The 25,310-nt window shown below is 38.4% G+C and overlaps 1 protein-coding gene across 2 annotated transcripts in view; it reads left to right on the top strand.

Moving 5' to 3' along the window:
- Window positions 1-13,707: 13,707 nt before the first annotated feature.
- The window catches only part of SCAPER (S-phase cyclin A associated protein in the ER), a 112,356-nt gene continuing 100,753 nt past the window's right edge, over window positions 13,708-25,310 (top strand). Inside the window, exons 1-6 of one of the 2 annotated variants that reach the window (XM_062501244.1) lie at window positions 13,708-13,808; window positions 14,251-14,367; window positions 16,228-16,388; window positions 22,270-22,532; window positions 22,950-23,168; window positions 24,737-24,907. In XM_062501244.1, coding sequence (XP_062357228.1) covers window positions 13,717-13,808; window positions 14,251-14,367; window positions 16,228-16,388; window positions 22,270-22,532; window positions 22,950-23,168; window positions 24,737-24,907 — 1,023 coding nt within the window. In that variant the 5' untranslated portion in view covers window positions 13,708-13,716. Of the gene's footprint in view, window positions 13,809-14,250; window positions 14,368-16,227; window positions 16,389-22,269; window positions 22,533-22,949; window positions 23,187-24,736; window positions 24,908-25,310 lie in introns of both variants that reach the window. The other variant, XM_062501243.1, reaches the window with a different exon arrangement.

Genomic DNA, 25,310 nt, shown 5'->3' with positions numbered 1-25,310 from the left:
ATGAATTATCAAGCAAATAATTTTTAATTTGTTTTAAATGAAAAGCCTTGTTGCCTGGAATAGCCAGTGATCCAAACCAGCTGTGCAAACCAGCTGTGCAACTGCTTGATTAAGACAGGTTTGCAGCTGCTTTACGTAACCAGACAATGTAAAACAGCTGGGCTGCATTTGGGAACTTGGCCTCACAACTGTTAAAAACTCAACTGGACAATTCTGAAATTCAAGAATGATCTCCATGGTCTAGGGAGAACCGTATTCAACTAATGCATTGATTTGCTTGGCTTCATCCAGCTAAATAATCTTGAAACTTCTCTTTGGATGTAGTCTGTGCTGGAGAAAACTCTGGCCATAGTTACTGTGTTGTCTTAGCATGCTTACATTTTCAGTAATTGGATCCTATAATTTTAGTGTTGTGCAGGTTTGGATACTTGGAAGAATAATTTTCTTTACATTACCCCATAGCAAATCTCAAAGATTAAGTGCACGCAGATCATCAGGTTGGTTTAGGCTAACACAGGTTTTTTTTTATGCAAAGATAACTCTTAAATCAGTTAATTGCCACCACTGCAGCACTGAGACATGGAATCACCCCTTCTGACTGGGGGAATGTAAACTGATTTTGGAAGCATAGTTGCTAAAGTCACTTTGTATAAGCAGTGCAGAAAGACAGGTATGTTTGAGAAGGGATTTCAGGTCTTAAGGACACTGATTTCTGTTTTATTTTCAGGAAAGGGAAGGGAATCTTGCAATTTCAATGAGGATTATTTGAGCAAGCTTTGGTCCATTTCCCTGCTCTTCTTGTCATCCCATTCATTTTAGTGTTTTCACTTGGTTTCAGAATTTTCCCTTTATTTTTCTATCCATTTAATTTTTTTAGCATCTTCTCAACACACTTTTTTTTCCCCTTTCTTCCATGATTTCAGGATTTTATTTGGAGTAATTGTAGTGACTTTTAGTCCATTTCATTGTAGTCACTCCATTTCCAAATTTCCAGATTTTTTTTCCATTACATTTTATTTCATTATATCTCCTTTCCAGCGGGTTTGTTAGACTTTGTCCTCTGATTTCAAGATTTGATTCCCTTTCCTGAAAGGAATGTTTTTCTCTCTTTCTTTGGCCGTCTAAATGTTGAGGAACTAAATCCTGACCTAACTTCTGTTTTTTCCCATCTCTCTTGGCAGAACAGCACCAGAAGACCTGAATCATTACATTTGGTTTTCCTACCAAATATATTTCTTGTTTTAATTCCGTAATAGCTGATTGAGCAGTCATTCAGAAGCAGATTTCATAAAATGTATATAGAAAACTAGTATCATATTTGCCATGTAGATTGTGTTGATATTATTTTTAGAGGCACTGAGAACTCAAAGCTTACCTTTGTTTAATGAGGTCTGTATGTCTTGCCTTTCCTGTATTTTTTTCATTTTCCAGTGTTCTCTGGCATTATCCATATTCTAAACAGTGGAATATATATTTCAAATATAAAATTTGCCAAACATCTTAACTCAGAAATTGTGTCCCTCTCAGTGCATTGCAAGATGAGATATGTGCATTTGAGAGTGCTCTATTTAATTAAAATCATTATTGTTGATTAAAACAGTTGCTTCTCCCACAGGAAAATCGAAATGGCAATCTGGTGGAAAAACAAAAAGGGTAGCTCAAGGAACACACAAGACTGCAAAACAGGTATATGCTCATTTTTTATTGTCACACAAAATTGATGACATAAGTGTTTTTCTGTGAGATCACTGATACATTGTTGGCTGGTTAACACTTCTCTAAAACTGTGCATACATTGTATTTTTAAAACATATGAGTTTCAAAGTCAAGTACTCAGAATTCAGGTTATCTTCCTCAGCCTTTCCTTTTGGCACTTCCCAGCCTCTGCACGCATGACTTATTGGCATTAAAGTTATTTTAAGGAAAGTGCTGTTCAATAGCATGATATAGGATATTCTTCCTATAAGTCTGCTGCTGACACAAAGGCTGACTTTTTTCCCAGTTTCTAATTAAAGAAAATTTCTTGACCTGGTGTGTTGAACTCAAGTCAGTATATCTTAATTTGGAGAAAATTCCAGGTGAGTAAAATTTCTAAAAGTTAGGACTGGAAAGAAAGTTTGAATGACAATATTAAAGAAGAAATCACTCCTATTTTTATTCATTTTTTTTTTCTTCTGTGAATGACAACCTTTATTACATTAATAAAGTAATACCTCAATCTTTCCTCATGTTTAATATTTTTAACTACTAGTTTTCTTTGATTTATGGATTTAGCCATTAGTACAGCTTTAGCCATTTAATGTTTTGAGGCAGACTGTCAGAATGTGGTAATAAAGCAAATGGAAGATGTTATTTTTTGAAAAAAGAAAAAGCGTTCTGCTTCCATGGAGATGTATTTGCATCTTTTAAACCCAGGCATGTTACTTTGCCAGTTCAGTTTGGCAGCTATTACCCTCTGTTCTCTCCTCACACACTGCTGCATTTCAAACATGCTGTGTGCTGGTTCTGCTGGTGTGGCAGTGGAGTAGCAGTGGTGTAGCTGGTCTTCCCTGGCAGGGTTTGCCCTGCAGGGCACTGTGCAGTTTGGGTTCTGTCTGACTGGGGATGATGTGAGCACTGAGTTTTCAGGAGAACCCTTGGTTGCTGCTCAGAATGGGATTGCTGTGCTAAAGTTCTTGTCCACAGAGTGCATTCCTGGTGGCTTCAGTGAAGGGCTGAACACTGCTGGGTGTCTGTGCATCTTGGCATCTCATGAATTTGGCATTCAGCACCTCTATTTCTGCTGCTTTTCAGACACTGGATACTGCTGTAATTGGTAGCTTTTTTGGCTTAGTTTTCTTGAGCTTTCACTTTTAATTTTCCTTTACATATCAGTGGGCCACTAATTTCAAGAAAATAAACTTACAAGAGCTGTTTCATATGATCTTACCAACTTCATCTTCCTTTCAGTAGGGTGCTGGCAAATATACATTCAATAAATTTTGGCATCCCAAGAGGATAAATATACATTGCATACTTTCCACAAGTCCAGGGCAAGTTACTGAAACTGTTGGGGGGAAAAAACCAAATTAAAATACACCAAGAGTGATTCAGTTTTAATGTTGCTTTCATCATCCATACTGGGTTACTTGGGATGTAAGAAGGGATATTCCCATGTCTATTAACTTCAAAGGTACATAAGCTTCACATCTTCCGCAGTTGAACGTTGGAATTATCACTGCAAGTTAAAATATTTTTTCTAATAACAAACCACCAAGTTAATGCTTACTTGCTTGTGTGATAGTGTTTACAAGAAGTCAGGTAGGTTAGAGGGTTTTATCCTTTCAGAGGTGTTCTGCTGGAACACTGGTAGCTGTAAATGTTGCTTAGGTTTTTTTGAGGCCCTGAAAGTCTGCTTATGGGATAGTAATGGAACTGCTGTGATTTACACAGCCAATACATGGTGTTTTCCTCATTCAAATATGACTGACATATAAGAGAGAAGATAAAGAGATGTCAAACACAACAGATGGATAACATTCATTGCTAAATATCAAAACATATTCCATGACAATGTCTTCTAAAGATAGGTGTGAAAAAGTATCTTTCTAATGGTGGAAATTATGCATGTTTCCCATTCCAAAACAACTGATCCTTTATATCAACATTATTATCTGAATGATTGTAAACCTAATCACTTTCTTGAGGTCACATTTTATAAATACAGGCAGCAACAGGTAGCACTGTTATTTTCATGTTACTATTCATGATTCTGTAGTTGGGCTTGCAACATTATAAACTGTAGCTTCAAAGAGATATAAATTAGCCAGTTTGTAAGCTCTACTTTAAATGTTTTTACACCGGGCCTCAGCCTAGGAGCATCTTTTCTCCCAGCAGTTTGTTAAGAGGTGACTTATGTCATGGAAGAAAAACTATGAAACCCTTCTGAAATTGCTGTTCATTGGTTGTTTATGCCATGCATCTTTCTGAGCATGACTCTTGTGCATACATTAACTGGGGTTCATCTGGAGTACACTTGGAGCACTTGGAGATATATGTAAGAGTAGCAGAGATGTTGGTGTGATTATAGTAAATCAGGTACCCGTTCCTCTGCTTCTTGCAGAAAAATGAGCATCTCACCACTGTCCTCGTTTGAAAGGCAGGTATTTGCTAAGAAAGGCAGAAACCTCCCTTTGAAATGAAAAAAACGTGTGATCCCTCCTCCCTACAAATTATTATAATTTTGAAATTAAGGGAGCTCTCAGGCAAAGATATGGGGGTAGGAATAACAGTTCTTTACTAGTATATCTAACAAGACTAACAAGAACAACAACAGCTATGAAATTACCCACAAACAGAACAGTAACTCAGTCCCAGTCCCTTTCTGGCTGCAGGCACCTTTTCCCTGAGCTGCAGTTCCCGGTGCTGGGGGCGGGCAGGTCCCGCAGAGCTGCAGGAGGGCTGGGGGTGATGGCAGCGCTGTCCCAGGGGGAGAGAGAGATGGAGAGAGAGCTCTCCGCTCACGGTGTGGGTCCTGGTGCTCAGCAGAGTGCTGGATGATGGCAGGTTACAGCGAGAAGGCAGCAGGGCAGGGTCCCACAGCAGTGAGGATGGCTCCCGACACTGGGATGGCAGGGATGGGGCTGAGGCAGCGATCGTCCTTCTCATCCGAACTCCGCAGGGAAATGGGGCGAGCCAGAGCCTTCCCTTTGCTCTTCTGGATGTTTGAGTCTCGTGGGGTTTCCCTCTTCCCTCCCCTCCCCCCTTCCCCCTGTCATTAGGGCCTAATCAACAGGTATCTTAGCATGACAGTGGGCAAAAATTCCACAGAGGGAAAAGGGAAAACACCAACCCCCAACAACCACAAACACCAGGTACAGCATAACCATTCTGACAGCACTGTGCCTTGCTCCTGGAGGGCAGAGTGGAATTTGTTTAATGATGTGTGGTACAGGAGAAAAAGGCTTGAGTTCCAGCCAATTGTTTTGAAAATTACACTGTTTCTAGTTAGTGATTAGATATTCTAATTATAAACACTGTGGACTGCCATGTGTGGTGTTGATTTTGGTTGTTCTTATTCAATCGCCAAAGTAGGGTCTTTAGAATGGGATTTTGCATTAAGCCCTGTAAGAGTACTCCAGTAAGAATTGATGTGCTGGAGATACATGCCTTGGTGGACCAGTGCATCAAAACTACATTAAAGGTGCTATTCAATACATGAATGAAAAAATCCAACCCAAACCAGGCTACCTTAACAGGTAGCTAATACCTCCATCACAAAGTAGCGCACAGTTGGATGTCACTTGGTGTTTACTGGGGGTGCTTTTCCATTGGCTGTGGAATGCACAGGCTTATGGCAGCAGCATTTTACAGTTTGCTTTATTCTGTGGGAGAGAATTTCAGCTTTAATGAGGGCGCTGTAGGGTGACCAAGTGGTGATTTGGAATTTTTAGCCAAATAGGTGTGATTCAGTACCCTTTGGAGTATCCTGCACAGCCATCCCATTTAGCAGACTGACTTAACTGGGTCAGTTAAGTGTTTTGGGGTGAACCACATCAGCATTTCACTGGCATTAACACATATTAGCGTGAGGGTTTAAAAACAATCATGTCATATGTAATGTCTTGATAATAGAACTTTTCTGTGGTGGAGTGTTATTGGTATGTATATTAGCAAAATGCTGTTTTCACCTCTGGATATACACACCTGTCAGAATAAGTAATCCAGGATATGTAATTAAAGATGTCTCTTTCCAATGTGCTGAGAGGCAGAGTATCTCATACTGTTGTGGAATGCAAATATTACAACTGTCAAAGAAACAGAATCTAGTTGAACATGAGTGTTGCCTATATTTAAGAAAGTGTGTGTTAAAAACTCAAGTCAGTACAATGATGTAGCTGTCTTCAGTGAAGAAGTTCTTGTTTACAGGTGTTTCAATATGTTGATTAAAGGTGTGTTGCACAGGAACTCAACTCCTTACCATACTTTTGTTTGTTGTTTTCCTTTCCCCCTGTACTTTGTTGTTTCCAGAACACTGCCTCGGACTGTAAATTAGCAGCAGCAGGAGCTGGAGACAAAAGCTTTGACAAAAGCCCAACCAAGACCAGGCAGCCTCGAAAGGTGGATCTGCGGGCTCGGTACTGGGCATTTCTCTTTGACAACCTCCGGCGGGCAGTGGATGAGATCTATGTCACATGTGAATCAGATCAGAGTGTGGTGGAATGCAAGGTAAGGCTCCAAGCTGGTCTTGGTCTATTTGGCTTTTTTTAATATTTTAGAAAAAAGTTAAATGGGGAATTATAACTTCAGAAACATGTAACATTTTCATTTGTATTTTGTGTAGGCTTTTAAATAGGGAAGCTGAGGATGTATGTATTTGTATTTAAGAAAATGCTCTCATCTTGAACAGGGACTAATTTCTGAAGTGTATAAAACTTGTCATGTTGTACATTATATTATTAGAGCTCAGTTTTTTGCTGAAATCAGATTTTGTTTATTAAGTTCTAATTTTGTTCCTTTTGTGACTAAACACTGATTGATTTTTTTTTCCTAATAATATCCTTTACTGTAGGTGGCACTGTTGCAGTTCAGCCTTTTTCACATTCATTTGCTTCCTGTTCAGTGGCTTAATTACACGCTGCTCCCTTTCTGCAGTGATAGTTATCACTCTTCTCATTCTCCCTTTGTTAAGAAAGTGATTGGTTGAGTGTAAGCAATGTCTGGTTGGGATGTCACTGTAAGACGCTTCCCAGTTTCAAATAACCTGGATTTGTAATAGCCTGTGCATCTGGTTCACATTTTATTGTGATTTTCTGGTAGATCTATAGAAATACCCTTGTCATTTAATAGAAATCACTCATGCTTTGGAAAAGGAATTTATCACAAGCCTTAAGAGAAGTCAGAATACATTATAAAAGAAATGTTAAAGATACGACTTTGTTTTCATATTAAACATGGCTGGAAACTCAACACATTCTGGAAGTGATTATCTAATCACTGCAAAATATTCATATATCAATTTAAGTAAACCTTTTTCTTATCCTATGCATCTCATTCTCTGCTGTAATCAGACACGGCCAAATTGCTTCTGAGATTAGCATACAAATATATTTCATTGAAAGCAGCTTTGAGAACTGAACAGTAGCTCAGAGGCTTCCCAATCTCTGGTTGGTCTAACACAATTTAACATTTTGTTACTGAACTGTCTTCCTGCTCAGGAAACTTCTCTGTAGAATTTTTTGGTTTAAGAAAGTCAGCCAGCCTTGTGTTGTAATTAAATTAGCATTTGAAACATTTGTGATTGAAAGAACAGAAGTGTATTTGTATCATTATCACGTATTTTGAGGGTTAGATAGCCCTCAACATTTTAATCGGTTTACTTGATCTGCTTTTGGATGGGGATACAACCTAGCCCCAGTGAAAAGTCTTTTAGCAGACTCTTGACAAAGATGTATGTATCTGTGTGGATCAGGTTACTTGTTTGCAAAACAGAGGTGAAAAAAAATAAAAATGAGCAAACAGGGCAGTCCAATGTCAAATGTTGCTCTTCCCTTTCAAAAGGTCTTTTTTCTCAACACAAAAGTGTGCCTTACCCGAGCAGCTAGAATGTGTGTTTGTGCTGTGGTCTTTTGTCTGTGGAATTTTCTTTTACAGGTTGATTATTCTTTTGATAAATTACTATAGTTTCTATTAATTAACTTATGAAGTGGGAAACTGCTTAATGTTGCAAATTATTTTTAGTAATAATGTTTATCTTACATAAATTCTATTATTTTATGGTGGTTTTGCCAGATGCAGTCTAGTTTTGACTGCTGGACATTGGTGGAAAATAATATTAAATAACAAACCAAAATGGTCCCACTGCCAACCTTTCCTTCATTTTTTAAGTGGTGTTTTGGAAAATCCTTTCAAAATAAATTCAGTTTATCAAAAACTTCCTTAATTTTTACTTTTTAAACTTCTGTCTAGGTCAAATGGGCAGGTGCTATTTTATTTGAACATTGTAGTTGTACAGAGGTTGGCTTCTAAGAAGACCTACGTGAAAATGAAATGTGACAATCTCTGGAATTTTAAACCTTTTGTTTAACCTGGTATAAAAGTGTTATTTGGGGCTTTTTTTGGGGTATTTTGTGCCTTTTGCTCTCCTATGTCCTTAGGAGTTGTTGCAGTTGTATTGATTCTGTTGTCACTGAAGATGTTTGATGCTCCCCAGTGGAAAGCGCTCTGGTGGCTCTTTGTGGTTGAAACTGCAGACAGAAGGGTTGTGGTGAGGATCCAAACAGTGGCAATGTGTGTAAGAGGATCAGTGCTTGTGTGTATTTTCTCAGCTTTAAGCTCTGCTGAAGTTGATATTCTGCTATTGATTTGGAATTGAGAACTCTCAAATCATGTATGTACGTATATAGATATGGCTTGGATGCTTTGTGTGGAAAAGTGTAATGAGCATGGTTGAATTATTTCAGGAATAAATTAAGAGTTCTCAAGTTTAAGCATCATCTTGCTGTACATAAATCAGCTTGTGCATTAGTGATAAAAGATTAGATATGTCCTGATGGATATGGCTGTGACCTTCAACATTTGAAATGCAAGTTGTGTAGATATTCTGTGTATTGCTGGATTTCTGTGTGTCTGGTGTTTATATGAATATTTTACCTACTGTTTCCTAGGTTTGAGTGGCACGTGTAGGCAGAGCAGAAATGGTAATGCCTTTAAATCTCTTGCTGTATGATATAAAAGGTATTAAGACTAAAAAAACTGTAGATGGGTGGAGGCAGATTCTGTAGTCAGTTTTGGTCAATGCAACAGCTGTCTTCAGCTGCTGTTCTTCTGTGGTGTTTTCAGGTGTCTCAGCAACTGAGTTGGTATTCGTATATATGTGTGTGTGTGTGTATTTATAAAAAGAAACGCTACACACTTATGTAAATCTTTTATTGATGGAGTTTGAGCAACTGGATCCAACAACTAATCATACAGCAAGTGTAGAAGAATATCAAACTACCTTTAATTTGATTTTGGAGGTTTTTTCCTCCTAGAATTAAATAACAACTTCAGCTATTATTTTCCTTTCAAAAAAGCTGAATTTTATAATGTAAAAATTAAGTCTTATATTCTTTTTATATTGCTGTTTGGCATTACTTAAAGCTTGTACAAGCTCTAGTCTTTTCACCTAACATTTGTTACTGGTGTTATTCTGGAAGGTAAATTGGCCAGGGTAAATTCTTTCTTGTTCCTAAAGCTTACACATACATTCTTAAATTGGTCTGGTTCAGTGAAAACAGTTTAATTTTCCTTGAGATTCTTATTCCCTCTTAAGAAATGGAAAATTCAGCAGTGGAGTTCTGTTGCTCTGCTTCTCACAAACAGCTCAAGGTGAAGAGGTGGGTCAAGACTTTCATTATAAGTTTAGACATATTGCATGATGTTCCTCTGTGAAAGAACCAGCTGAATCAGCTTCAGTTAAATGTCAGGGGATGTCTGTGACAGGGTTCCAGCTGATCAAGTGCCCAGTGCAAAATCTCAGTGAGCATTCCTGCTGCCTCTTTCTGGACTTTTTCATTGTTGCCATCTTCCACGGATGTGTCTACACTCTGTGTCAACAGAGAAGGACAGGAAAATGGGTTCATGATCAAGCATTCAATCTTAAAGATAAAAAGGGATGAGGTCTTTCAGAGTGGTGATCTGTTTTGAAAAGCCAGCATGTCTTTTAGTTGGCAGTCTGGGTATCCCTGTTCCTGCCTCTTCCTCCTTTGCATCAGACATATATGTGTGTGTGTGTGTATGTATGTGTGTGTATGTATATGTGTGTGTGTGTGTGTATGTGTGTATTTAAATTTTGCGTGATTAAGGCCCTGCACGTGCCACTGCATTGATTCTTCTGGAGAAAACTTCCTTTGGAAATGATTGTGGCCCTTTGGAGCACATCCTTGTCAGGCAGGGGATTGTGGCTGCCATGAGGAAGGTGCATCAGTGAGGAGCAACTGAGGCAGGGTGTGGTGCATTTAACACTTGAGATTAAATCTAGGAGACCATGTACTTGCTAAAAATATTATTTGCCACATAATGAAGCTGATACAGGTGGAGTCCTTAGTCTAGAGGAGCTGGTTCGTATCATCCTTTCCCAAAGCTGTAAGAATCTCTTTGACCATCACATTGGTTGAACCAACCCCAGAGCTGGCTTTAATTATCTGTAATTCAACTGTATGAAAAGGCTACAAGGAATTTTTGGAAGCATTTTTTGTGTCAAATTACTGAAACACCCCGTTAACCTTGAAAAACATACACTTAAGAAAGAAAGAACTTAGATTGTGTGCTAGAAGCGTGCTCCAGTATTAAAAACAGTGGAGTTTATTTTGGTAAATACTAAAATATTCAGTATAGATAATGAAATAGCATAAAGTAGGCCTGGTTTGTAAAATAGAACCCATATTTCTAGCTTGGCTAATAAGCTCAACTACAGATGTGGTTGAGTTAATTTCCCTGGTGCATGTGCTGCTATTTTGGGTTGGAGTAACCTTAATATCCTGCAGTCTTCCATACTTCCCTGTTTGCCTCTTCTGTGTTTGAGAATGGGAGAATAAATACATAAAACGACATGTCAAAGTCGTTAAGGGATTTCTGAAGGAAAATCTTTTATTCTGAAGCATTACAGTGAACCTGTCTGGGACCCGAGTCTGACTGAGGATTGTTCTGATGTAGCTACTCTTGAATGTCTTTGTTGATGACAAAGTAATTAGTAGGGTCACCAAGCTGAAGAGACTAGAAGTCCAACTTTGAGATAAATACATGGCAACCAGAGTAATCAATGAAAGCTGGAGAAAAGAAGGGAAAACAAAATAAGAGATGCAGAACTGTTGATCAGAGAATTGAGGAGAACAGAGGGAAAGGTAACATTGTGGCTGGTTTGAGTTTGATGTGGCCGATTTTCCTTGAAGGGTTGTTTTTCAGCAATATTGCTTTGGTTCTTAGTTCAAGCTGTTCCTTTAAAAATGGTAGGAGATGGATGTGACCTTGAGAAATAACGAGATATAAAATTGCAACTCCAGTGCAGGCGCAGCGTGGTCCATAAAGTTCCTTACAGTCAGCAACTTCTCGAGTGGTGCAGGTTTGTCCTGGCTCAGCAGCGGGAGCTGCCGCAGGTAGAGCGGGACGGATCCGGAGCACTGCCAGGATCCTGTGTCAGGACAAGGGGACAAAGGGACACGGGGACAAAGGGACGGCGCCGCCCGGCCTGCCCCGCGCCGGCCCCGGCTCCGTTACAAACCAATCGAAGCCGCTGCAGCCGATCGTGGCACTAATTGGTAATTTTAGCTGGACATCTATATGGAGTTATCTGCATGCCTGCAACGGCGCTTTCAGAGCCACTTTTGTTCTGCTCCATCCTGCTTGACAAAATGGCCCTCATAGCTTTAGGGAGAGAGATGTGCATCAGTGAGTATGGGGCCGCTCCAGCTGCTTGTCTTGTTTGTATTCCCTTGTTCAGAAAACATGGCTCGGGTTACAGCTGCATGGGTCTGCTCTGATCATCTCTGATAATGTGGAGCTAAACATTCCTTAAAATAAGTTAAGTCATTTATTGCCTTTTTTCTTGTGCCAGCTGACTTCAGAAATATAACTCATATTCACATTATTTTTATTTCATGAGGAATAAGTCAGTGGCTGACTTGAAAAGTAAATGATTCAGAATTAAATTTTGCTTTCTATGCTCTCATTGTTAGTAACAGGCAGCACAGCTTAGTATGGGCTAAGCTAAATGGACATGAATTGGATTAGAAAGCTGAAATTTTATTAGTGGAACTGAAAAAAGAACTGGCTGAAACACTTGACTTGTTCATTTATTGTAGCAGACTTTACTTAAGAATTATTTTGGTCCTGTAAACCAACTACTTTGTAATAAAGATTTCTGTTAGCATTTTTGGGGAATATTTCAAAACAAAGAGCAAATTCTGCATCAGCAGTGGGATTCTGTTTGATTTCTCTGGTGTCTGACTTTGTGGTGCCTTTCCCTTACAGCAGCCAGCACGTGCTCTGTATGTGTCAGAAAGAGTAGTTAAAGAGATCTTACGTCAAAACTGAAGCTGAATTTCAAAGTTAAAATTCATATTAATCCATATGATTTTATATGATAAAAACATTTTGCATGTGTTAGAGGTCCTTTTTTATTAAAAAGACAATTAAAAGTAAATATGTATGGGATGTGATGTTAGAAAAATGTGTATTAGTTACCTGGACTGTAGGAGAGTGTTTTTACTGGTTTTGGTGTCAAAGGTTTTACTGTTAAAATTTGTAGTTATACAAGTAAGAACCAATACCTTCTCATTTGTAATTGTTCCCAAAAATTTCTAAGTAATAATTATTTGCTTTGAGCAGAAAATTTATCTTATTACCAGGAGGAATGACTTTGGCATAGTAAAGAATTTGTGAAACAGCAACATTTTGTCATTAGTGTTTTTCCTTATACCATAAAATTATGTCTGTGCTCTTACATTCTGCATATGAAGCTCGTTGAAGTTTCATAGAATTCAAGCCTCATTCATGGGTTTTGGTTATTTTCAGCACATTGTCATGGCAGAGTACAGGACACATTTTCCTTGTCTTGGGTGGAGTAGTTCTGAAAGCTGCTTTTCCTGACTGGCATGAGCTCAGACTCTCCCTTAGAAGGACATTCATGTGCTTTGTTGGTGATAATCAGCTTTGTGGAGGAGGTGCCTCACATCTGTGTGTGTTTTGTCACGTTCAGTCAATGATTTTTGAATTTTTACATGGAATACAAAGAACTGCTCCTTTCCCTGCCTGGGGCAGTAGATAACTGTAGTTTGCTCAGGGAACACAGCTGGGAGTTCCATTATATTGTGTTTTGCTCTGCTGTGCAGTGAAAAACTGGTGCCATTAACGAAGTAGAGGCAACTTACCTTGAATTTTTCATTGCTTCTGGATGCAATCTGACCTTACTGTAGGTACTACAGGTTTGTGCCAACTGGGCATCAGTAGACACAGTCAATAATTTCTCAAAGTTAAGGATGTTTTAATCAGAAACAAGTCTCTTCAGCCACTGCCGTTTTGTCTGTGACTTTCTTCCTGGTGTAGTGTGAAGTTAATTTATATGTCCTTTCGTAACAATTAATTTTATTTGTTAGAGACAAACGTGTGGTTCCAGATTCAAACTACTTCATAAAGGTTTTGCATATTCTGAGTAAATCTCCAGCATGCTCACATCATTTCTGACAGTGAAACAGAAGCAGTATATGTTTAATCCCCCCCGGGTTCTGCTGCTGTTGCCTTTGTGTAGTTTTGTCTACTTTTACTTCACAAACAGATTAATTGTGATATTTTTAGTCTTCCACAGACCTGTTAGGTTTTATACAGTTTTGCCTTCTTGGTGATGTATGTCCAACATATTTTAAAAGATAACTCTGGCCAGAAAAGGGGCATAAATAATGAAACAGGTATCCTTATGTGTATTAAGAATTACTTTCTTGCAAATGTTGCCATTTTGTCCTTACACATTGGTGCTGACACAGATCTTGATGAATATGCTCTTTTTTTAGGATAAATGTTTTAATGATTGTTTACATAAAAATCTCAGTTATCTGGGCCTTCTTGTTTTCAGGGGTTTTCTTGGGGTTTAGTGAGAAAGCTAAATAGTAAATGTCCTTCTTTCTTTTCAGTTCCTTTATTGGGGTGGGGGATTGATTTTTAAATAGAAAGATTGATGTGATGGTTGCTTTTCAGGAAGTCCTAATGATGCTTGATAACTATGTAAGGGACTTCAAAGCATTGATTGATTGGATACAGCTACAGGAGAAGCTAGAAAAAGCTGATGCTCAAAGCAGGTAATTAGTTTTAAATTTTTTTAATCTACAGTGGGAGTAAAGTTCACAGTAAACTTCATTTTCTAGCAGAGATTCAGCAAATAGAATCCATTTTCCTTTTGTACAAAATGAGTGTGAGGACATTTTATGTTCATTGTCACTGTCACTTAGAAGTACAGGATATTTCCAGTCCTTCCCCCATATTTTCCTTTTAAATGGTTTGCTTGATGCTTTGCTCTCTACTGGAGTTTGAATTAAGCGTTTTAGTCTTGAGAAGAGGCATTATATTTGATATGGGTCTGGCTAATAGGGTTTGGTGTAGAAACAATTGCTAAAATGGATGATTAAATTCATCAGGATTTGTTAATACACTGAGCGTTTGTCAGTTCTAGTTTTGCTTTAAGGTGATAGAGGAAGAGTTATTGTGAATTGTGTTTTAAACTTTTCTTTCCTGGGTTTGCAGACCTACTTCACTGGCTTGGGAAGTAAAGAAAATGTCTCCAGGACGCCATGTGATCCCAAGTCCATCCACAGATAGGATTAGTGTGACATCCAATGCTCGAAGGAGTTTGAATTTTGGGTATGAAACCAGCTAAGGAGTTTACTGAAGCTAAAGTAAAGATTCCTTTGAAGCAGAGTTCATGAATGCACTTTTTCTGTAGTAACCAATGTGTTGTTTTGTTGTTTATTACATCATATAAGTGTTTATTTTCATTCCTAAAAGGAAAGCCCATGATCTATAAAGGAAAATCCTATCAAGGACTTACCTTTTCATGACTTTGTAATATATTTAATTTCTGGTAATTATGAAGACCTGAAGATAAAATATTGTTAGCACGTGATCTATTTAGTACTCTCTTCTCTCTACAAAACAAAGGTCAAAATGTCTGTAACTGGATTTTAAAATTGCTAGTGTGGCAGCGTGAATGGCCAGCTGAGTGAGCAGAAGTAAATACAGGTCAGAAAGAGTGAGTGTAAAGTGAGATTATCATGATCCTGATGTGTGGCAAAACTGATACAAGTTCAAATGTAGAGCATGTTATATAGTACAGTAAAGCATCTTTTACTTGTTGAAATGAAAATGTCTTGAGAGCAGTTCAGCAGAAATGTGCATAGATTGAGAGCAGCATTGTCTGGTGCTGTCTCAGTCTGGAGAGCATGGATGTGTCCAGTTGAAATCTTCCTCAGGCTGTGTGCTGTATTTCCTTCAGGTTTGGTGGGATCTAGGGAGCACACTGCCCACTTTCCTGAGTGGTTACAGTGTCCTTAGCAGAGATGTGATCCTGTTTTGTCAGCACCTCTGAGGACTGAGCTCTCTGAAATTGTGCATATCAAGTATTTCTACAAAATACTATTAAGTGTGCTGGTGGAAAAACCAAAGTGTATTTGGTGTAGGCCCTGTCTAGGTGAATCTGTTGATACCTACCTGACAACATCTGAAAGGTGCCTGCTGAAATGCCTGGTGCTGGGGAGAAAACATGCACAAGCACTCAAACACTTGAATCTGATGGAAATCAATGCTCTCTTTATTAGAACGTAACAGCTCAGCACAGTTAGCCTTTTTTGGCTGTAATTAGATGTTGCTGTCGCTGCTGGAGCTGTTTTATTCACAATCACAGGGACATGATGAGCAACTGCATGTGTTAGAGCAAGGTGAGTTTTCTATCCTTCACACTTGCAAACTTTTTTCTTCTTAGTCCACTTGTGTGTCTCAAAGCAAGGCAAATCCAGAGAGCTACAATATTTTGTGTGTGAGAGAGAAAGTAAGATGGAAAATGAGGGCTGAGACATATTTGGTACTGGAGACATTTTTGGCAGAATTCTAGAGTTACTAGGAAAGGAATAGGGGATAGAAAAGAAGGTAGTGGTGTACCTGTGTAGAAATTAATTATTCATACCTGTAGTCATCCTCATATCTTCCCCAAAGCAGTGTAGACAAAGTAGGAAAATACAGAAACTAGAAACAGGGACAATCAGAGGTATCCAACAGCGTTGATGCAAAAAGAAGAAAATTTGGAGTAGAGATAACAAGGATGTAAGATAAATAAAGTCACATATGTGGAAGATGAGTAGGAAAATTCTGCTCGTTATTTTTGATGAAAAGGAATTGGGAGTACTAAATGGTCAAACACCAGTCTTAAAATGACAGGAGTATTTTTCAAGACTTAGTATGTAGAATTTGTTATTATGCGTTGTTTTGGTTGCCAAAAACATTAATGCCTTCAGAAATTAGTATCGCAAAGATTAAATTTCATCTTGCTTATTAAAAATAAAGATTTCCTGAGTAAATTACAACTTTTCAGTATAAATTGCTGCAACCTGGAGAGTTTGCCAAAGGAAAAGGGGTTCTGTATGGCACTGTTCTGACTCTGAAAAAGCTTTCTAACAAACCCTTCTGTTACTTGATCAGACACTAAACAGAGCTGTGGCTTTCATTTAGGAACCCTGCAGTGACAATTTCTGCAACACGCCTGGCTCCTTCTGGTGTAAGTTGGGCTGATAAGGTAAAAGCCAACCATGGAACTAAAGCTGCCAATCCCGAGCTGGCAACAGCACAAGCCTGTCTGGTACCTCCAGCACAGAAGTCTCTGCGGAAAAATGGCAAGTCCCCTTCACAGGTTTAAGTTGTTTTCACAAACTCTGTGGTTAAAAGTGAATTCAGAATGTAATGACCTGTGTTCTAAGCAAAATTAAACCTACCTTTGCAAAATACAGTGTTTAAATTCAATATAGAGATAAAAGATTCATGCAGCCTTACATTGCAATAGTTAAATTTGAGACAAAAGTGTGTTTTCATGTGTAGCTAACATTCTGCTGTATTTTCACTAATTGGAATTTGATCTGTTCAAATACCAGTTTATAACATCCCAAGAAGCAAAAGGTCTTTGGTAACAAACTGCCAATCTAACTGACTGCAAGTTGGGATGGCTTAACAATATAAAGAATAATGCATGTCCAGGAATCTGGGAAGGTCTCAAGATGGTTTTATATGTCCTGGGAGAACATGCTGTTAGAACTGTGCTGAAGTAACAATTGATGTTTTTTTCCTTGGAAGACAAGAGTTACCACATTTAGTTGCGAATTGTTTCTCTAAAGATGCTTCTTGGAGAATGCTTGATTCAGGATCTTTTGTTCTAGAAGAGAGTGGGTTAGTTGCAGACATAAAAAACTACCATTTGGTTTTTAAAATTAGTTTGCACTGTATCTCTGAGATTGTCTTCAGAAATGCTTTTTTTTTTTTTTTTCTTAAATTTATTTTCTTTGTGTGTGGTCTTAGATGACTTTCTCCAAAACCATCAGGCAGAATGTAGAAATGGATATTCTGAAAGAAAATTAAAAGTGCTTTTTTATAAAGAAAAAAGTTCCAGCAAGTGTTTGTATCAATTTAAGGTAGTTCTATGTTCAGGCTAGTAGTAGTAGAAGCCATGTGTGGCGACTTGCAGACTGTTGCTGAAGTACCTTAATTAGGAGTTCTTGTGCCTATGGAGAATATCATTAGCTACACAGGGAGTAAAAGTGATCTGTATTTCAATATGGATAACGTATTTTAAGAGGCTAAGAGGAAAACAAAAGACTTTATCCTTGTGTTACTTTCAGAGACTTTTAGAGGGCTGAGGAATCAGTCTTGTGCTGTTTTATTGAATGTTACTTGCAGCTGATGAGCTCCAAAAAGAGAGAAGCCCCTTAGGTGCTATAGTACTGGATGTAAAACATTTCATTTTAAGAAATAAGTCATTCCTCTAGACTTTGTTTATTCTTAGGAATCTCTAATTGCTGGTATTGAGCATTGAAGAATTTCAGTGATTTTCTCCTGGCTGATTTGCTATGTTTTTAACAAATCAGTTCTCTATAGGAGCATGTTGTGCTTTGTGTGGGAGGTGGAATCACTTTGGTAAGATCCAGTTATCCCCACTGATGAAAGCACAAGAAAATCTGTGAGGTTTGTGTGCAGGGAGCCACAGAAGCTCTTGACATGCATTATTGAAGCAGCTCAGAGGCTCGTGTGTCAGCTGCTCTGCCCCTTGCCCAGCTAATGCACTCCCACCTGCTTGGGCCTTGGGGAAGGATTCCCCTGCTCCTGTAATGCTCCCTTGCCCACCCAGAGCCCAGCTGGGCCTTACAGACACAGGATTTCCCCAGACACCTTTTCTCCAGGGATTTCCAACAGTATTATCATTAGGTTCACAATGGTTTTGTGATGTGGATGAGTGGGATGATACCGTATCTGTTTCATGGTTGATGCAATTCCCAAATTTAACTAAGTAAGCCCATAGGGAGAAAGAAAATGCATTATTTTCCCATATAGTTCTTTAATCTTTCCTTTTCTGGATGCATAATTAAATGAGGTTAAGTCATCTTATCTCATTTCCCTCATTAAACTTACTGTTACCCTCTATATTTTAATGAATTTTTAAAAATTGCCTTTCATGCTTGAGTGTTTCTTACAATATGAAATGTAGTCTGTTCTTGCTGTCTGAGCAGTTTCTGGTCAGGAATTCCCTGGTGCCCATGGTAAAAAGTGAGATGGTTTATAAGTTTAGAGTGTATATTAGAAATAGAAGTAGGTGCTTATATTTCTAAGACACACTATATACACACTAGTACTTCACACATAATATTCATATAATATACACACTTATATTTCTATTACACAGAATTTAGCACAAAGAGCTATCTATAACAAGTGAACCTTTTCAGAAAATTTTTTTTCTGTTGCCATACTTGAAGTCTGGTTGGTTTTTATTGTTATTACTATTATTATCACTCTAATCTTTCTTGTGTGAATTGCACATGTCCATAGCTGCGAATAGGTGTTCTGTGTTATAGATCTGAGACTGGAGACCTTGCAGGGTGTCGAGCCCTCTCAGGCAGCTGCCCTGGTTTGGGCTCAGATGGGGCTGAAGTTTAATTATGGGGGTTTGAGCAGGATGTTACTGGCAAGTAAGTTTTTTAGAAGGGCTGTGCATCTGCTGAGGTAGAAGCCCCAGGAGTTTGGATTTCTGCTTGTGGTGTTTCCAGTGAGCTCCTTGGTTTCCAGTGAGCTTCAGTTCTTCCCGGTGGAGCAGCTTCCCAGGAGCCTGGTGGCTGGGAGGTAACAGGTGGCTTGTCATGTCCTTGTAACACAAGAGCAGGCAGGGACAGCCAAGTTCACATGAAACTAGAGAATGATCAAGGTAGGCACATGAATTAGTCATTTGCAAAGCTCTGGGAGTAATCAAACCCAGCATGTGATACATAGCCTGTGGAGATGGCCACTGAGCTATAAGAAATCCAGGGAAAAAATACAGAGGAAGTTTGGTGCCTTACTGAGTATTAACTTTGTCTCTCATTAGATGTGATCTAATGCCAATAAACTCTTTTGCAAAACTCTTGCAAACTCTTAGTTAAAAACGTGCCTGGAAGTGACTGAATCCTGAACTGCTTGGTGAATGAAAATGAGCAGAATCTTCTGGTGCACTGTAGTTGTCAGGTAGCATCACACTGTGTGGTGGTTTGTAAAGGTTTTTTGAAATTTTTATTTGTCGAGACCTGGGTAGCTTATTTTGTACTTGATAAGGACTAATTAGTGTCAGATTTTTAATATTGAGATATTGTTATACCAATGAAAAAGTTTATGCGTCTTTGCCAAACACATATGTAAAGATAAAAATCCCTGTCTCACAGCAAAAAATTTCAAACTGCCAAACCAAAACCACTACATGCTGGTAAACTGACTCCAGGTAGGTCAGGAGTCTGAATATGTACGTGCTTTAGAAGCTGCTTTGTGTTTAAAGAAGTCACCACACAATATTCTTTCAAATGCAAGTATTCCTGGGCTATTAAAATGCTTGGTTGAATCTTGGGTAATAAATATAAATCTGACAGGGAACAAAGGCAAATTAAAAATTGAACATGTATGGCTTTTATTAAAATATTTATTCTTACTTCAGTAAGTTTGATTATGGTTTTTCTATGCTCTGAATAATTTTATTCTCATTAATTCTGTCATTTTAGACTAATAAGAAATATGCCACAAGACAAAGAACAACTAGGCAAGAATATTCTTTTTTGGTAGAATAAACTTTAGTAGATACTAGTAAAAGATATTAGTACAATTATTAAGAGACATATATATGATTAATATATCTTATCTAGATGTTAGTAAAATTATGTTTAGGTAGTAGATACTACAAAAGGGTATCTTATGATCCTTTTTAATGTAGAAATGCTTTTATGTAAAAGGTGACTTCAATTTTCGGAAGAAATAGAAGTGAAATGTTTCAATAATCTTGTTGTGCAAATGACAAGCAGTGGTGGTTTTCTGGTTGATTTTAGCAGTTCTGAACAATCTCTGTTGTCTCTTACTTGCCAGGGAAATTTCTTGGGCAGATTTTGTCCTAAGGCAGATACAGCCGAGATTCTGTGGTTCCATCAGTTACTGGAAGTGAGTGGGGTGGGAGACAAGGGGCCTGAGCAGTCCCTGTCCCACGAGGTGCAGAGCCAGATGCTGCACAGGCTGGTTGTGATTCCCGGGGAATTAAACCCTGTTTTCTGGAGAACTGCTCTGAAAGGGCAGTGTGTTCCCATCACTAGGTCCTGTAGGTAATATTTTTTCTAGATGAAGATGAAGAAATGAAAAGAAGGCCAAAGTTGCCTGCAGGGGTCAAATGGGAATTCTGTGGCAAAGGACAATGTAAGTGGTGTTTTTGACTGCAATTCCCATCTCTGGTCACTGGGACAAACTGAAATGTGTGCAAATGCACATGAGGGAAAGTCACACAGAAAGGCTTTTTGTAGCCTCTGGTACCAGCAGTGATCTGAAGAGATCAGTCATAGTCATTCACACAGTTTGGGAATTTTATTTACTTTAAAATGCATAGGAATTTTTCTAGACTGAAACAGTCTCAATAGTAAAACACCAAATCATTTTTTTGCCTCTGACATTACCAATATGATTAAGGTTTGTGAGCAGTTATATAGTTACATAAAAAACAGCTGTCACATGAGCTGCTCAGTGGAGATAAATTCCAGTACAGTCTTGTCAAATTTCCTAGTAACTCAGGATTTACACCAGCTGTTGGGCCGGGCTGCTGTGTTTCATCCTGAGATGTTACAAGAACCAGATAGTTAAATGAGCAGTGTTTGTAAAATGCTGGATGCCAAGGGCAGCAAAGGATGGAAGTGCCATTAGTTTTGGTTTTGGCTCATTTCCAGTTCCCTGGTCACTGCTGCCATTGGACATCAGTTCAAGTCCACCTACAGGCTCTTTGTGTTCATATGTTAAACCTTAATGTTTGAGCTCCAGCTCTGCTCTTTATGCCTGAGCTATATGTCCATCTTTGTTAGTAAAAACTTCAGAAATGTCCAGAGAATCAATTTTTTATCCAAGTTGTATTCTAGATTATTGCCCTCTGTAAAACAGCGTTGGGATTTTTCGCATCTCTACTTCTCCAGGTAAAACTCATCACCTACACTCTTCTCCTTTCTGGTGAACAATCTTAAAAGAAACTTTTGCCAAAAATATGTTGGACAATATACATGTAGTTCTTGAATTTTTTGCAAGGATTTTTGTTCAGCAAATAGGCAGGCCTGAGCTTTCTTTTCTCACTTGTGAGTTGTACTGTCAGGCTTCAAAGAATCACAGTTGTTTCAAGATACGTGGGAAATTAAGTGCTGCTATTTATTGCTGGCCACAAAACTGTTATATATGGAGAAGGGGTTCACCTTGAAATGTAGGAATCTGGTCACACCTAAAACCTGATGCTTCAGGCATGGAAGTGTAACTTTAAATGGTTTTCAAGTACATATCAACATCAGATATCAGAAATGTTGATCAGAAAGTTATATGTAACAGCTATATAGAAATCAAAGTAAATTGAAGAAAATTGCTTTTCTATTTTCTCCTTCAGTTTGCACTGCAGTTTGCAGTGTAGCAATATTTTGCTATTTCCTGGAATCTGAGAAAAGCAGTTTTCTAAAAGCTGGCAGCAGTTAGTGTATTTTTGTTATCAGAGTGAAACAAATAGAAAAAGAAGTAAAGCAAGCACTGGTAGAATATAAGCCACATTTCTGCTTTCTGTGCTAAGTCGTGTGATTATGTCTGAACTTGCACTTTGACAAAAGGCCTCTAACATTCCTGTTGCTGCAAAGAAGAGCAGATGTTGTTTCCTTGTTGTGCTTTGCCATCTCATGAAATAGCAAGGAAAAAGCATGGCAAGCTGAAGAACACGTTGCCATTTCCCACACCTTTTTGTGCCTGTGTAGCTTCACTCTGCAGTAACAGAATGTGTACCACGAATGGAGCTGTCCCATGTCTGTAACACCAATAGCATTCCTTGAATTAAAAAGCTTTGCTCAAGAATATTTCATTGATTTTTTGGGTATTGATTTTTAAAGAGAACATTTTTCTCCCACAACTTGTGTAATCCTGTAATAAAACAGTTGTTTCTAATGCTTCTATTTATAAGTGTTCCTGAGAACAGGGGGTGTTTTTTTTCACTAGATCGAAAGGATGCAGAGGGCTGGGAAACTGTTCAGCGTGGGAGGCCTGTTCGATCTCGATCCACAGCTTTGACAACAAAAGCTCCTGTAGCTGCAGAATCACTGAAGTCCACAGGTGAAAGTGACAAAGAAAATGGAATTTCACCACCAGCAGAAAACAAGCACAGGAGTTCAGCCATTGGTGGTTCTGCATCCAAAAGCACTGAGCTGGTACAGAAGGATCCTTTACATCACTCTGAGGGTCCCCTTACTGAAAGGACTCAGGTCAGTAGAGCATTTTGAACCTTCCTCTAACCTTAAATCTTGCAACTTTTCCTTCAGAGCACTATCTAAAGGTGGTGTTGGCTAGAGCTTTTATGAACTAACCAGATTGGAAAAGGTTTTTAAAAAGATGGTTATTTCAATTACATTTATGGAAATGCAGTAAGATGTCAGCGCAAATTGGCTTATTAAAATTATGATGCTGTGGACAGCTTTTCCATGTTTTCCAAAAAGTCAGCATTCAGCACATCTCATACATAGATTTCAGGTAGAAAGATCCAATTTTTGCAAGGTAATGAGCACCTGAAATAAGTTATTTGCATTGCTCACTGTTGTTGCCAGGTATTTCCTTGAAATTTGACTCTGACTTTAAAAATCAGTGTGTTCCATTTTGTTAATTTTGCAAATGCCTCTTGTTAGTTCACAGCTTCAGAAGTCAATGGGAGTACTGGCACAGCATTGCAAGGGGATTCCTTAGAACCAGCTACTGAGATGCCTCCAGTACTCACCAATACAGACTGCAGTTCAAAAGCTCTGCACATGAATGAAGCCTCCCCCCAGACTACTGACACTACACACTGGCATGAAACAGAAAAAGCTAAATCTGAAACTGAAATGGATCCCTCAGATATTTCAAATGTGAGTTCTGCCAGATTAGTAAAAAATTTTATAAGATTTGTGAGTGAATAACAAATCTAAGCCTTCATTTTCTCGGTCTGCGTTGCACAGTGTTTACTGTTAGCCTTCTGTAAAACTAAAAAAGTCTATGAGGTATTTACTGTCGGAAAAATAAATTGTTGCACAGATACTTTTCATTAGAGAATTTAATTCTGGTAGTTTCAGAACTTGAAAGACAGGAATGTGTTGTTTGGAATAAACGGATCTGTGCTCTCATTACTTCTTTTAATAATGTTTGTGCTAATTTTTTTTATTTCCTTCCCCTAGCAGTCATTTTAAGTCACACTCTCATTAAAGTCTTACTTCAGTTTTGCTCATCATTTAAACTGGAAACACATGGGATATCAAAATTCTGTTAGAAATAGTCAGACCTCTGCCTTTAAAGACTCACTGAGCTGCTTTGCTGGGTCTTCTTTTACAACAAGCAATTCGGAGGAATGCCATTCTTAAAGCAAAAAAAAAAAAAAAAAAAGTCAGTTTTCTGTTTTTGTCTGGCTTCCCAAAAAGAGCGTCCTTTCCTGTCCGGAGAATTCTGCACGGTGTGTACGCTTCACTGGGATTCTCCGAGTGGAGAGTTGCAGTAATGTTACATAAAATCCAGGTTATACTTTCAGGTGCTTTGTTCTGGTTTGGGTTTTTAAGGGTTTGTATTGGTTTTGGTTTGGTTTTGTTTTGTCAGAAACTAGATTGAAATTCAGATTTGCAGAAGTTTTCCTGTAAATTACTTTAACTCTTGCAAACTGGAGTCCTGCTAGATAATTTCCAAGCCAAGTACCTGTTTGCTTTTAGAGCAGATTTCAAGCATCTCACTCACTAACATTGTTTCAGATGCTCAGTTATTAACAGTTCAGGATGCTGCCAGGTTGGTGGGATCTGTGTCTCTTGGAAGCATTTTACTGCTCTGGATCAGACTGCTTTAAACACCAGTTTGTGTGTTGTGGCACATTTTTCACTACTAGAGTGGAAGTGGATTGCTTAGTGCTGGACACTAGAGAAGGAATTAGACAATCAGCATATCCAGGCTTACATTTTTACCCCACTCTTTTGTCGTTCATATTGGAAAACAAGTACAGCCTGAGATTCCATTATATTAACTGTGGCAAAGTTTTCAGATACAGTTCATGCAGGTAATTTCCATCTTTAAATAGTGCTTTGGAGAACAAAGTAGAGGTAACAGCATGGCATGCACTCATGTCTCAAGAGTATGCCTTGCTTAGTCCCTAAGAATAAGTATTTCAAACTGTAATTACAGGAGAACTCTCTTTGTGCTTTTTATGAGTGTTTGTAGAATACAAACATGTTTTTCAATTATGTGAATAGTTAATTTTTTAAGTTATTAAATGAGTTAATAGTTGTTAACACTTTTAGTGACATTTATATTTTCAGCTACTTTCACAAAATGTATCAGTAAAAAAACTGTAAGAGAAGTTGAACAAAGTATCATGTAATTAATGTTAACCATGCAGAATCCTCCTTTTTGTGCCTGTTACTGATTTTGGGGTTTTTTTCTGCTGTCATGTTTCCTCCAGTCCATGGCAGAAGTCCTTGCTAAGAAAGAAGAGTTAGCAGATCGGCTGGAGAAGGCAAATGAAGAAGCCATTGCCAGTGCAATTGCAGAGGAGGAGCAGTTAACCAGAGAGATTGAGGCAGAGGAAAACAATGACATTAACATTGAGACTGACAATGACAGTGACTTCTCTGTGAGTGTCCAGTTCATTTTACTGTACCCAGATTCAAGCTCTGTTGTCAGTGGAGAATAAGTACAGAATTTGTTAGCGTTTGTTTTGGCATTGGCATGACCTGTTTGATGTGTGAAATGGTGCCATGGAATAATTATCCCATACTGAGGGGTATTTAGTCTTACAAAACTCAGTCAGTCAGTGTCCTGCTGCCTGTTTCTGGGTGCAGAGCAGAGGGATCTGGGACTTGTTATGTTCATTGCTACCGTGGAAGAGTTGGTGAAACAAAAGTCTTCATTTTTTACTGTCAGAGCAGGAACAGCATCTATCTTTGGGGTGGCCAGTTCTGTTTGGAAGCATTGCTGAATATTGCTGAGTTGGCACTGTTTGGTCATATGTGTGTGTCCACCTATAAAAGTTAAGG

This window comes from Cinclus cinclus, chromosome 13 (genome assembly GCF_963662255.1).
Source record: "Cinclus cinclus chromosome 13, bCinCin1.1, whole genome shotgun sequence".
Classification (NCBI taxonomy): Eukaryota; Metazoa; Chordata; class Aves; order Passeriformes; family Cinclidae; genus Cinclus; species Cinclus cinclus.
Note: the sequence above shows the minus strand (reverse complement) of the source record. Positions and strands in the feature narration are given on the sequence as shown.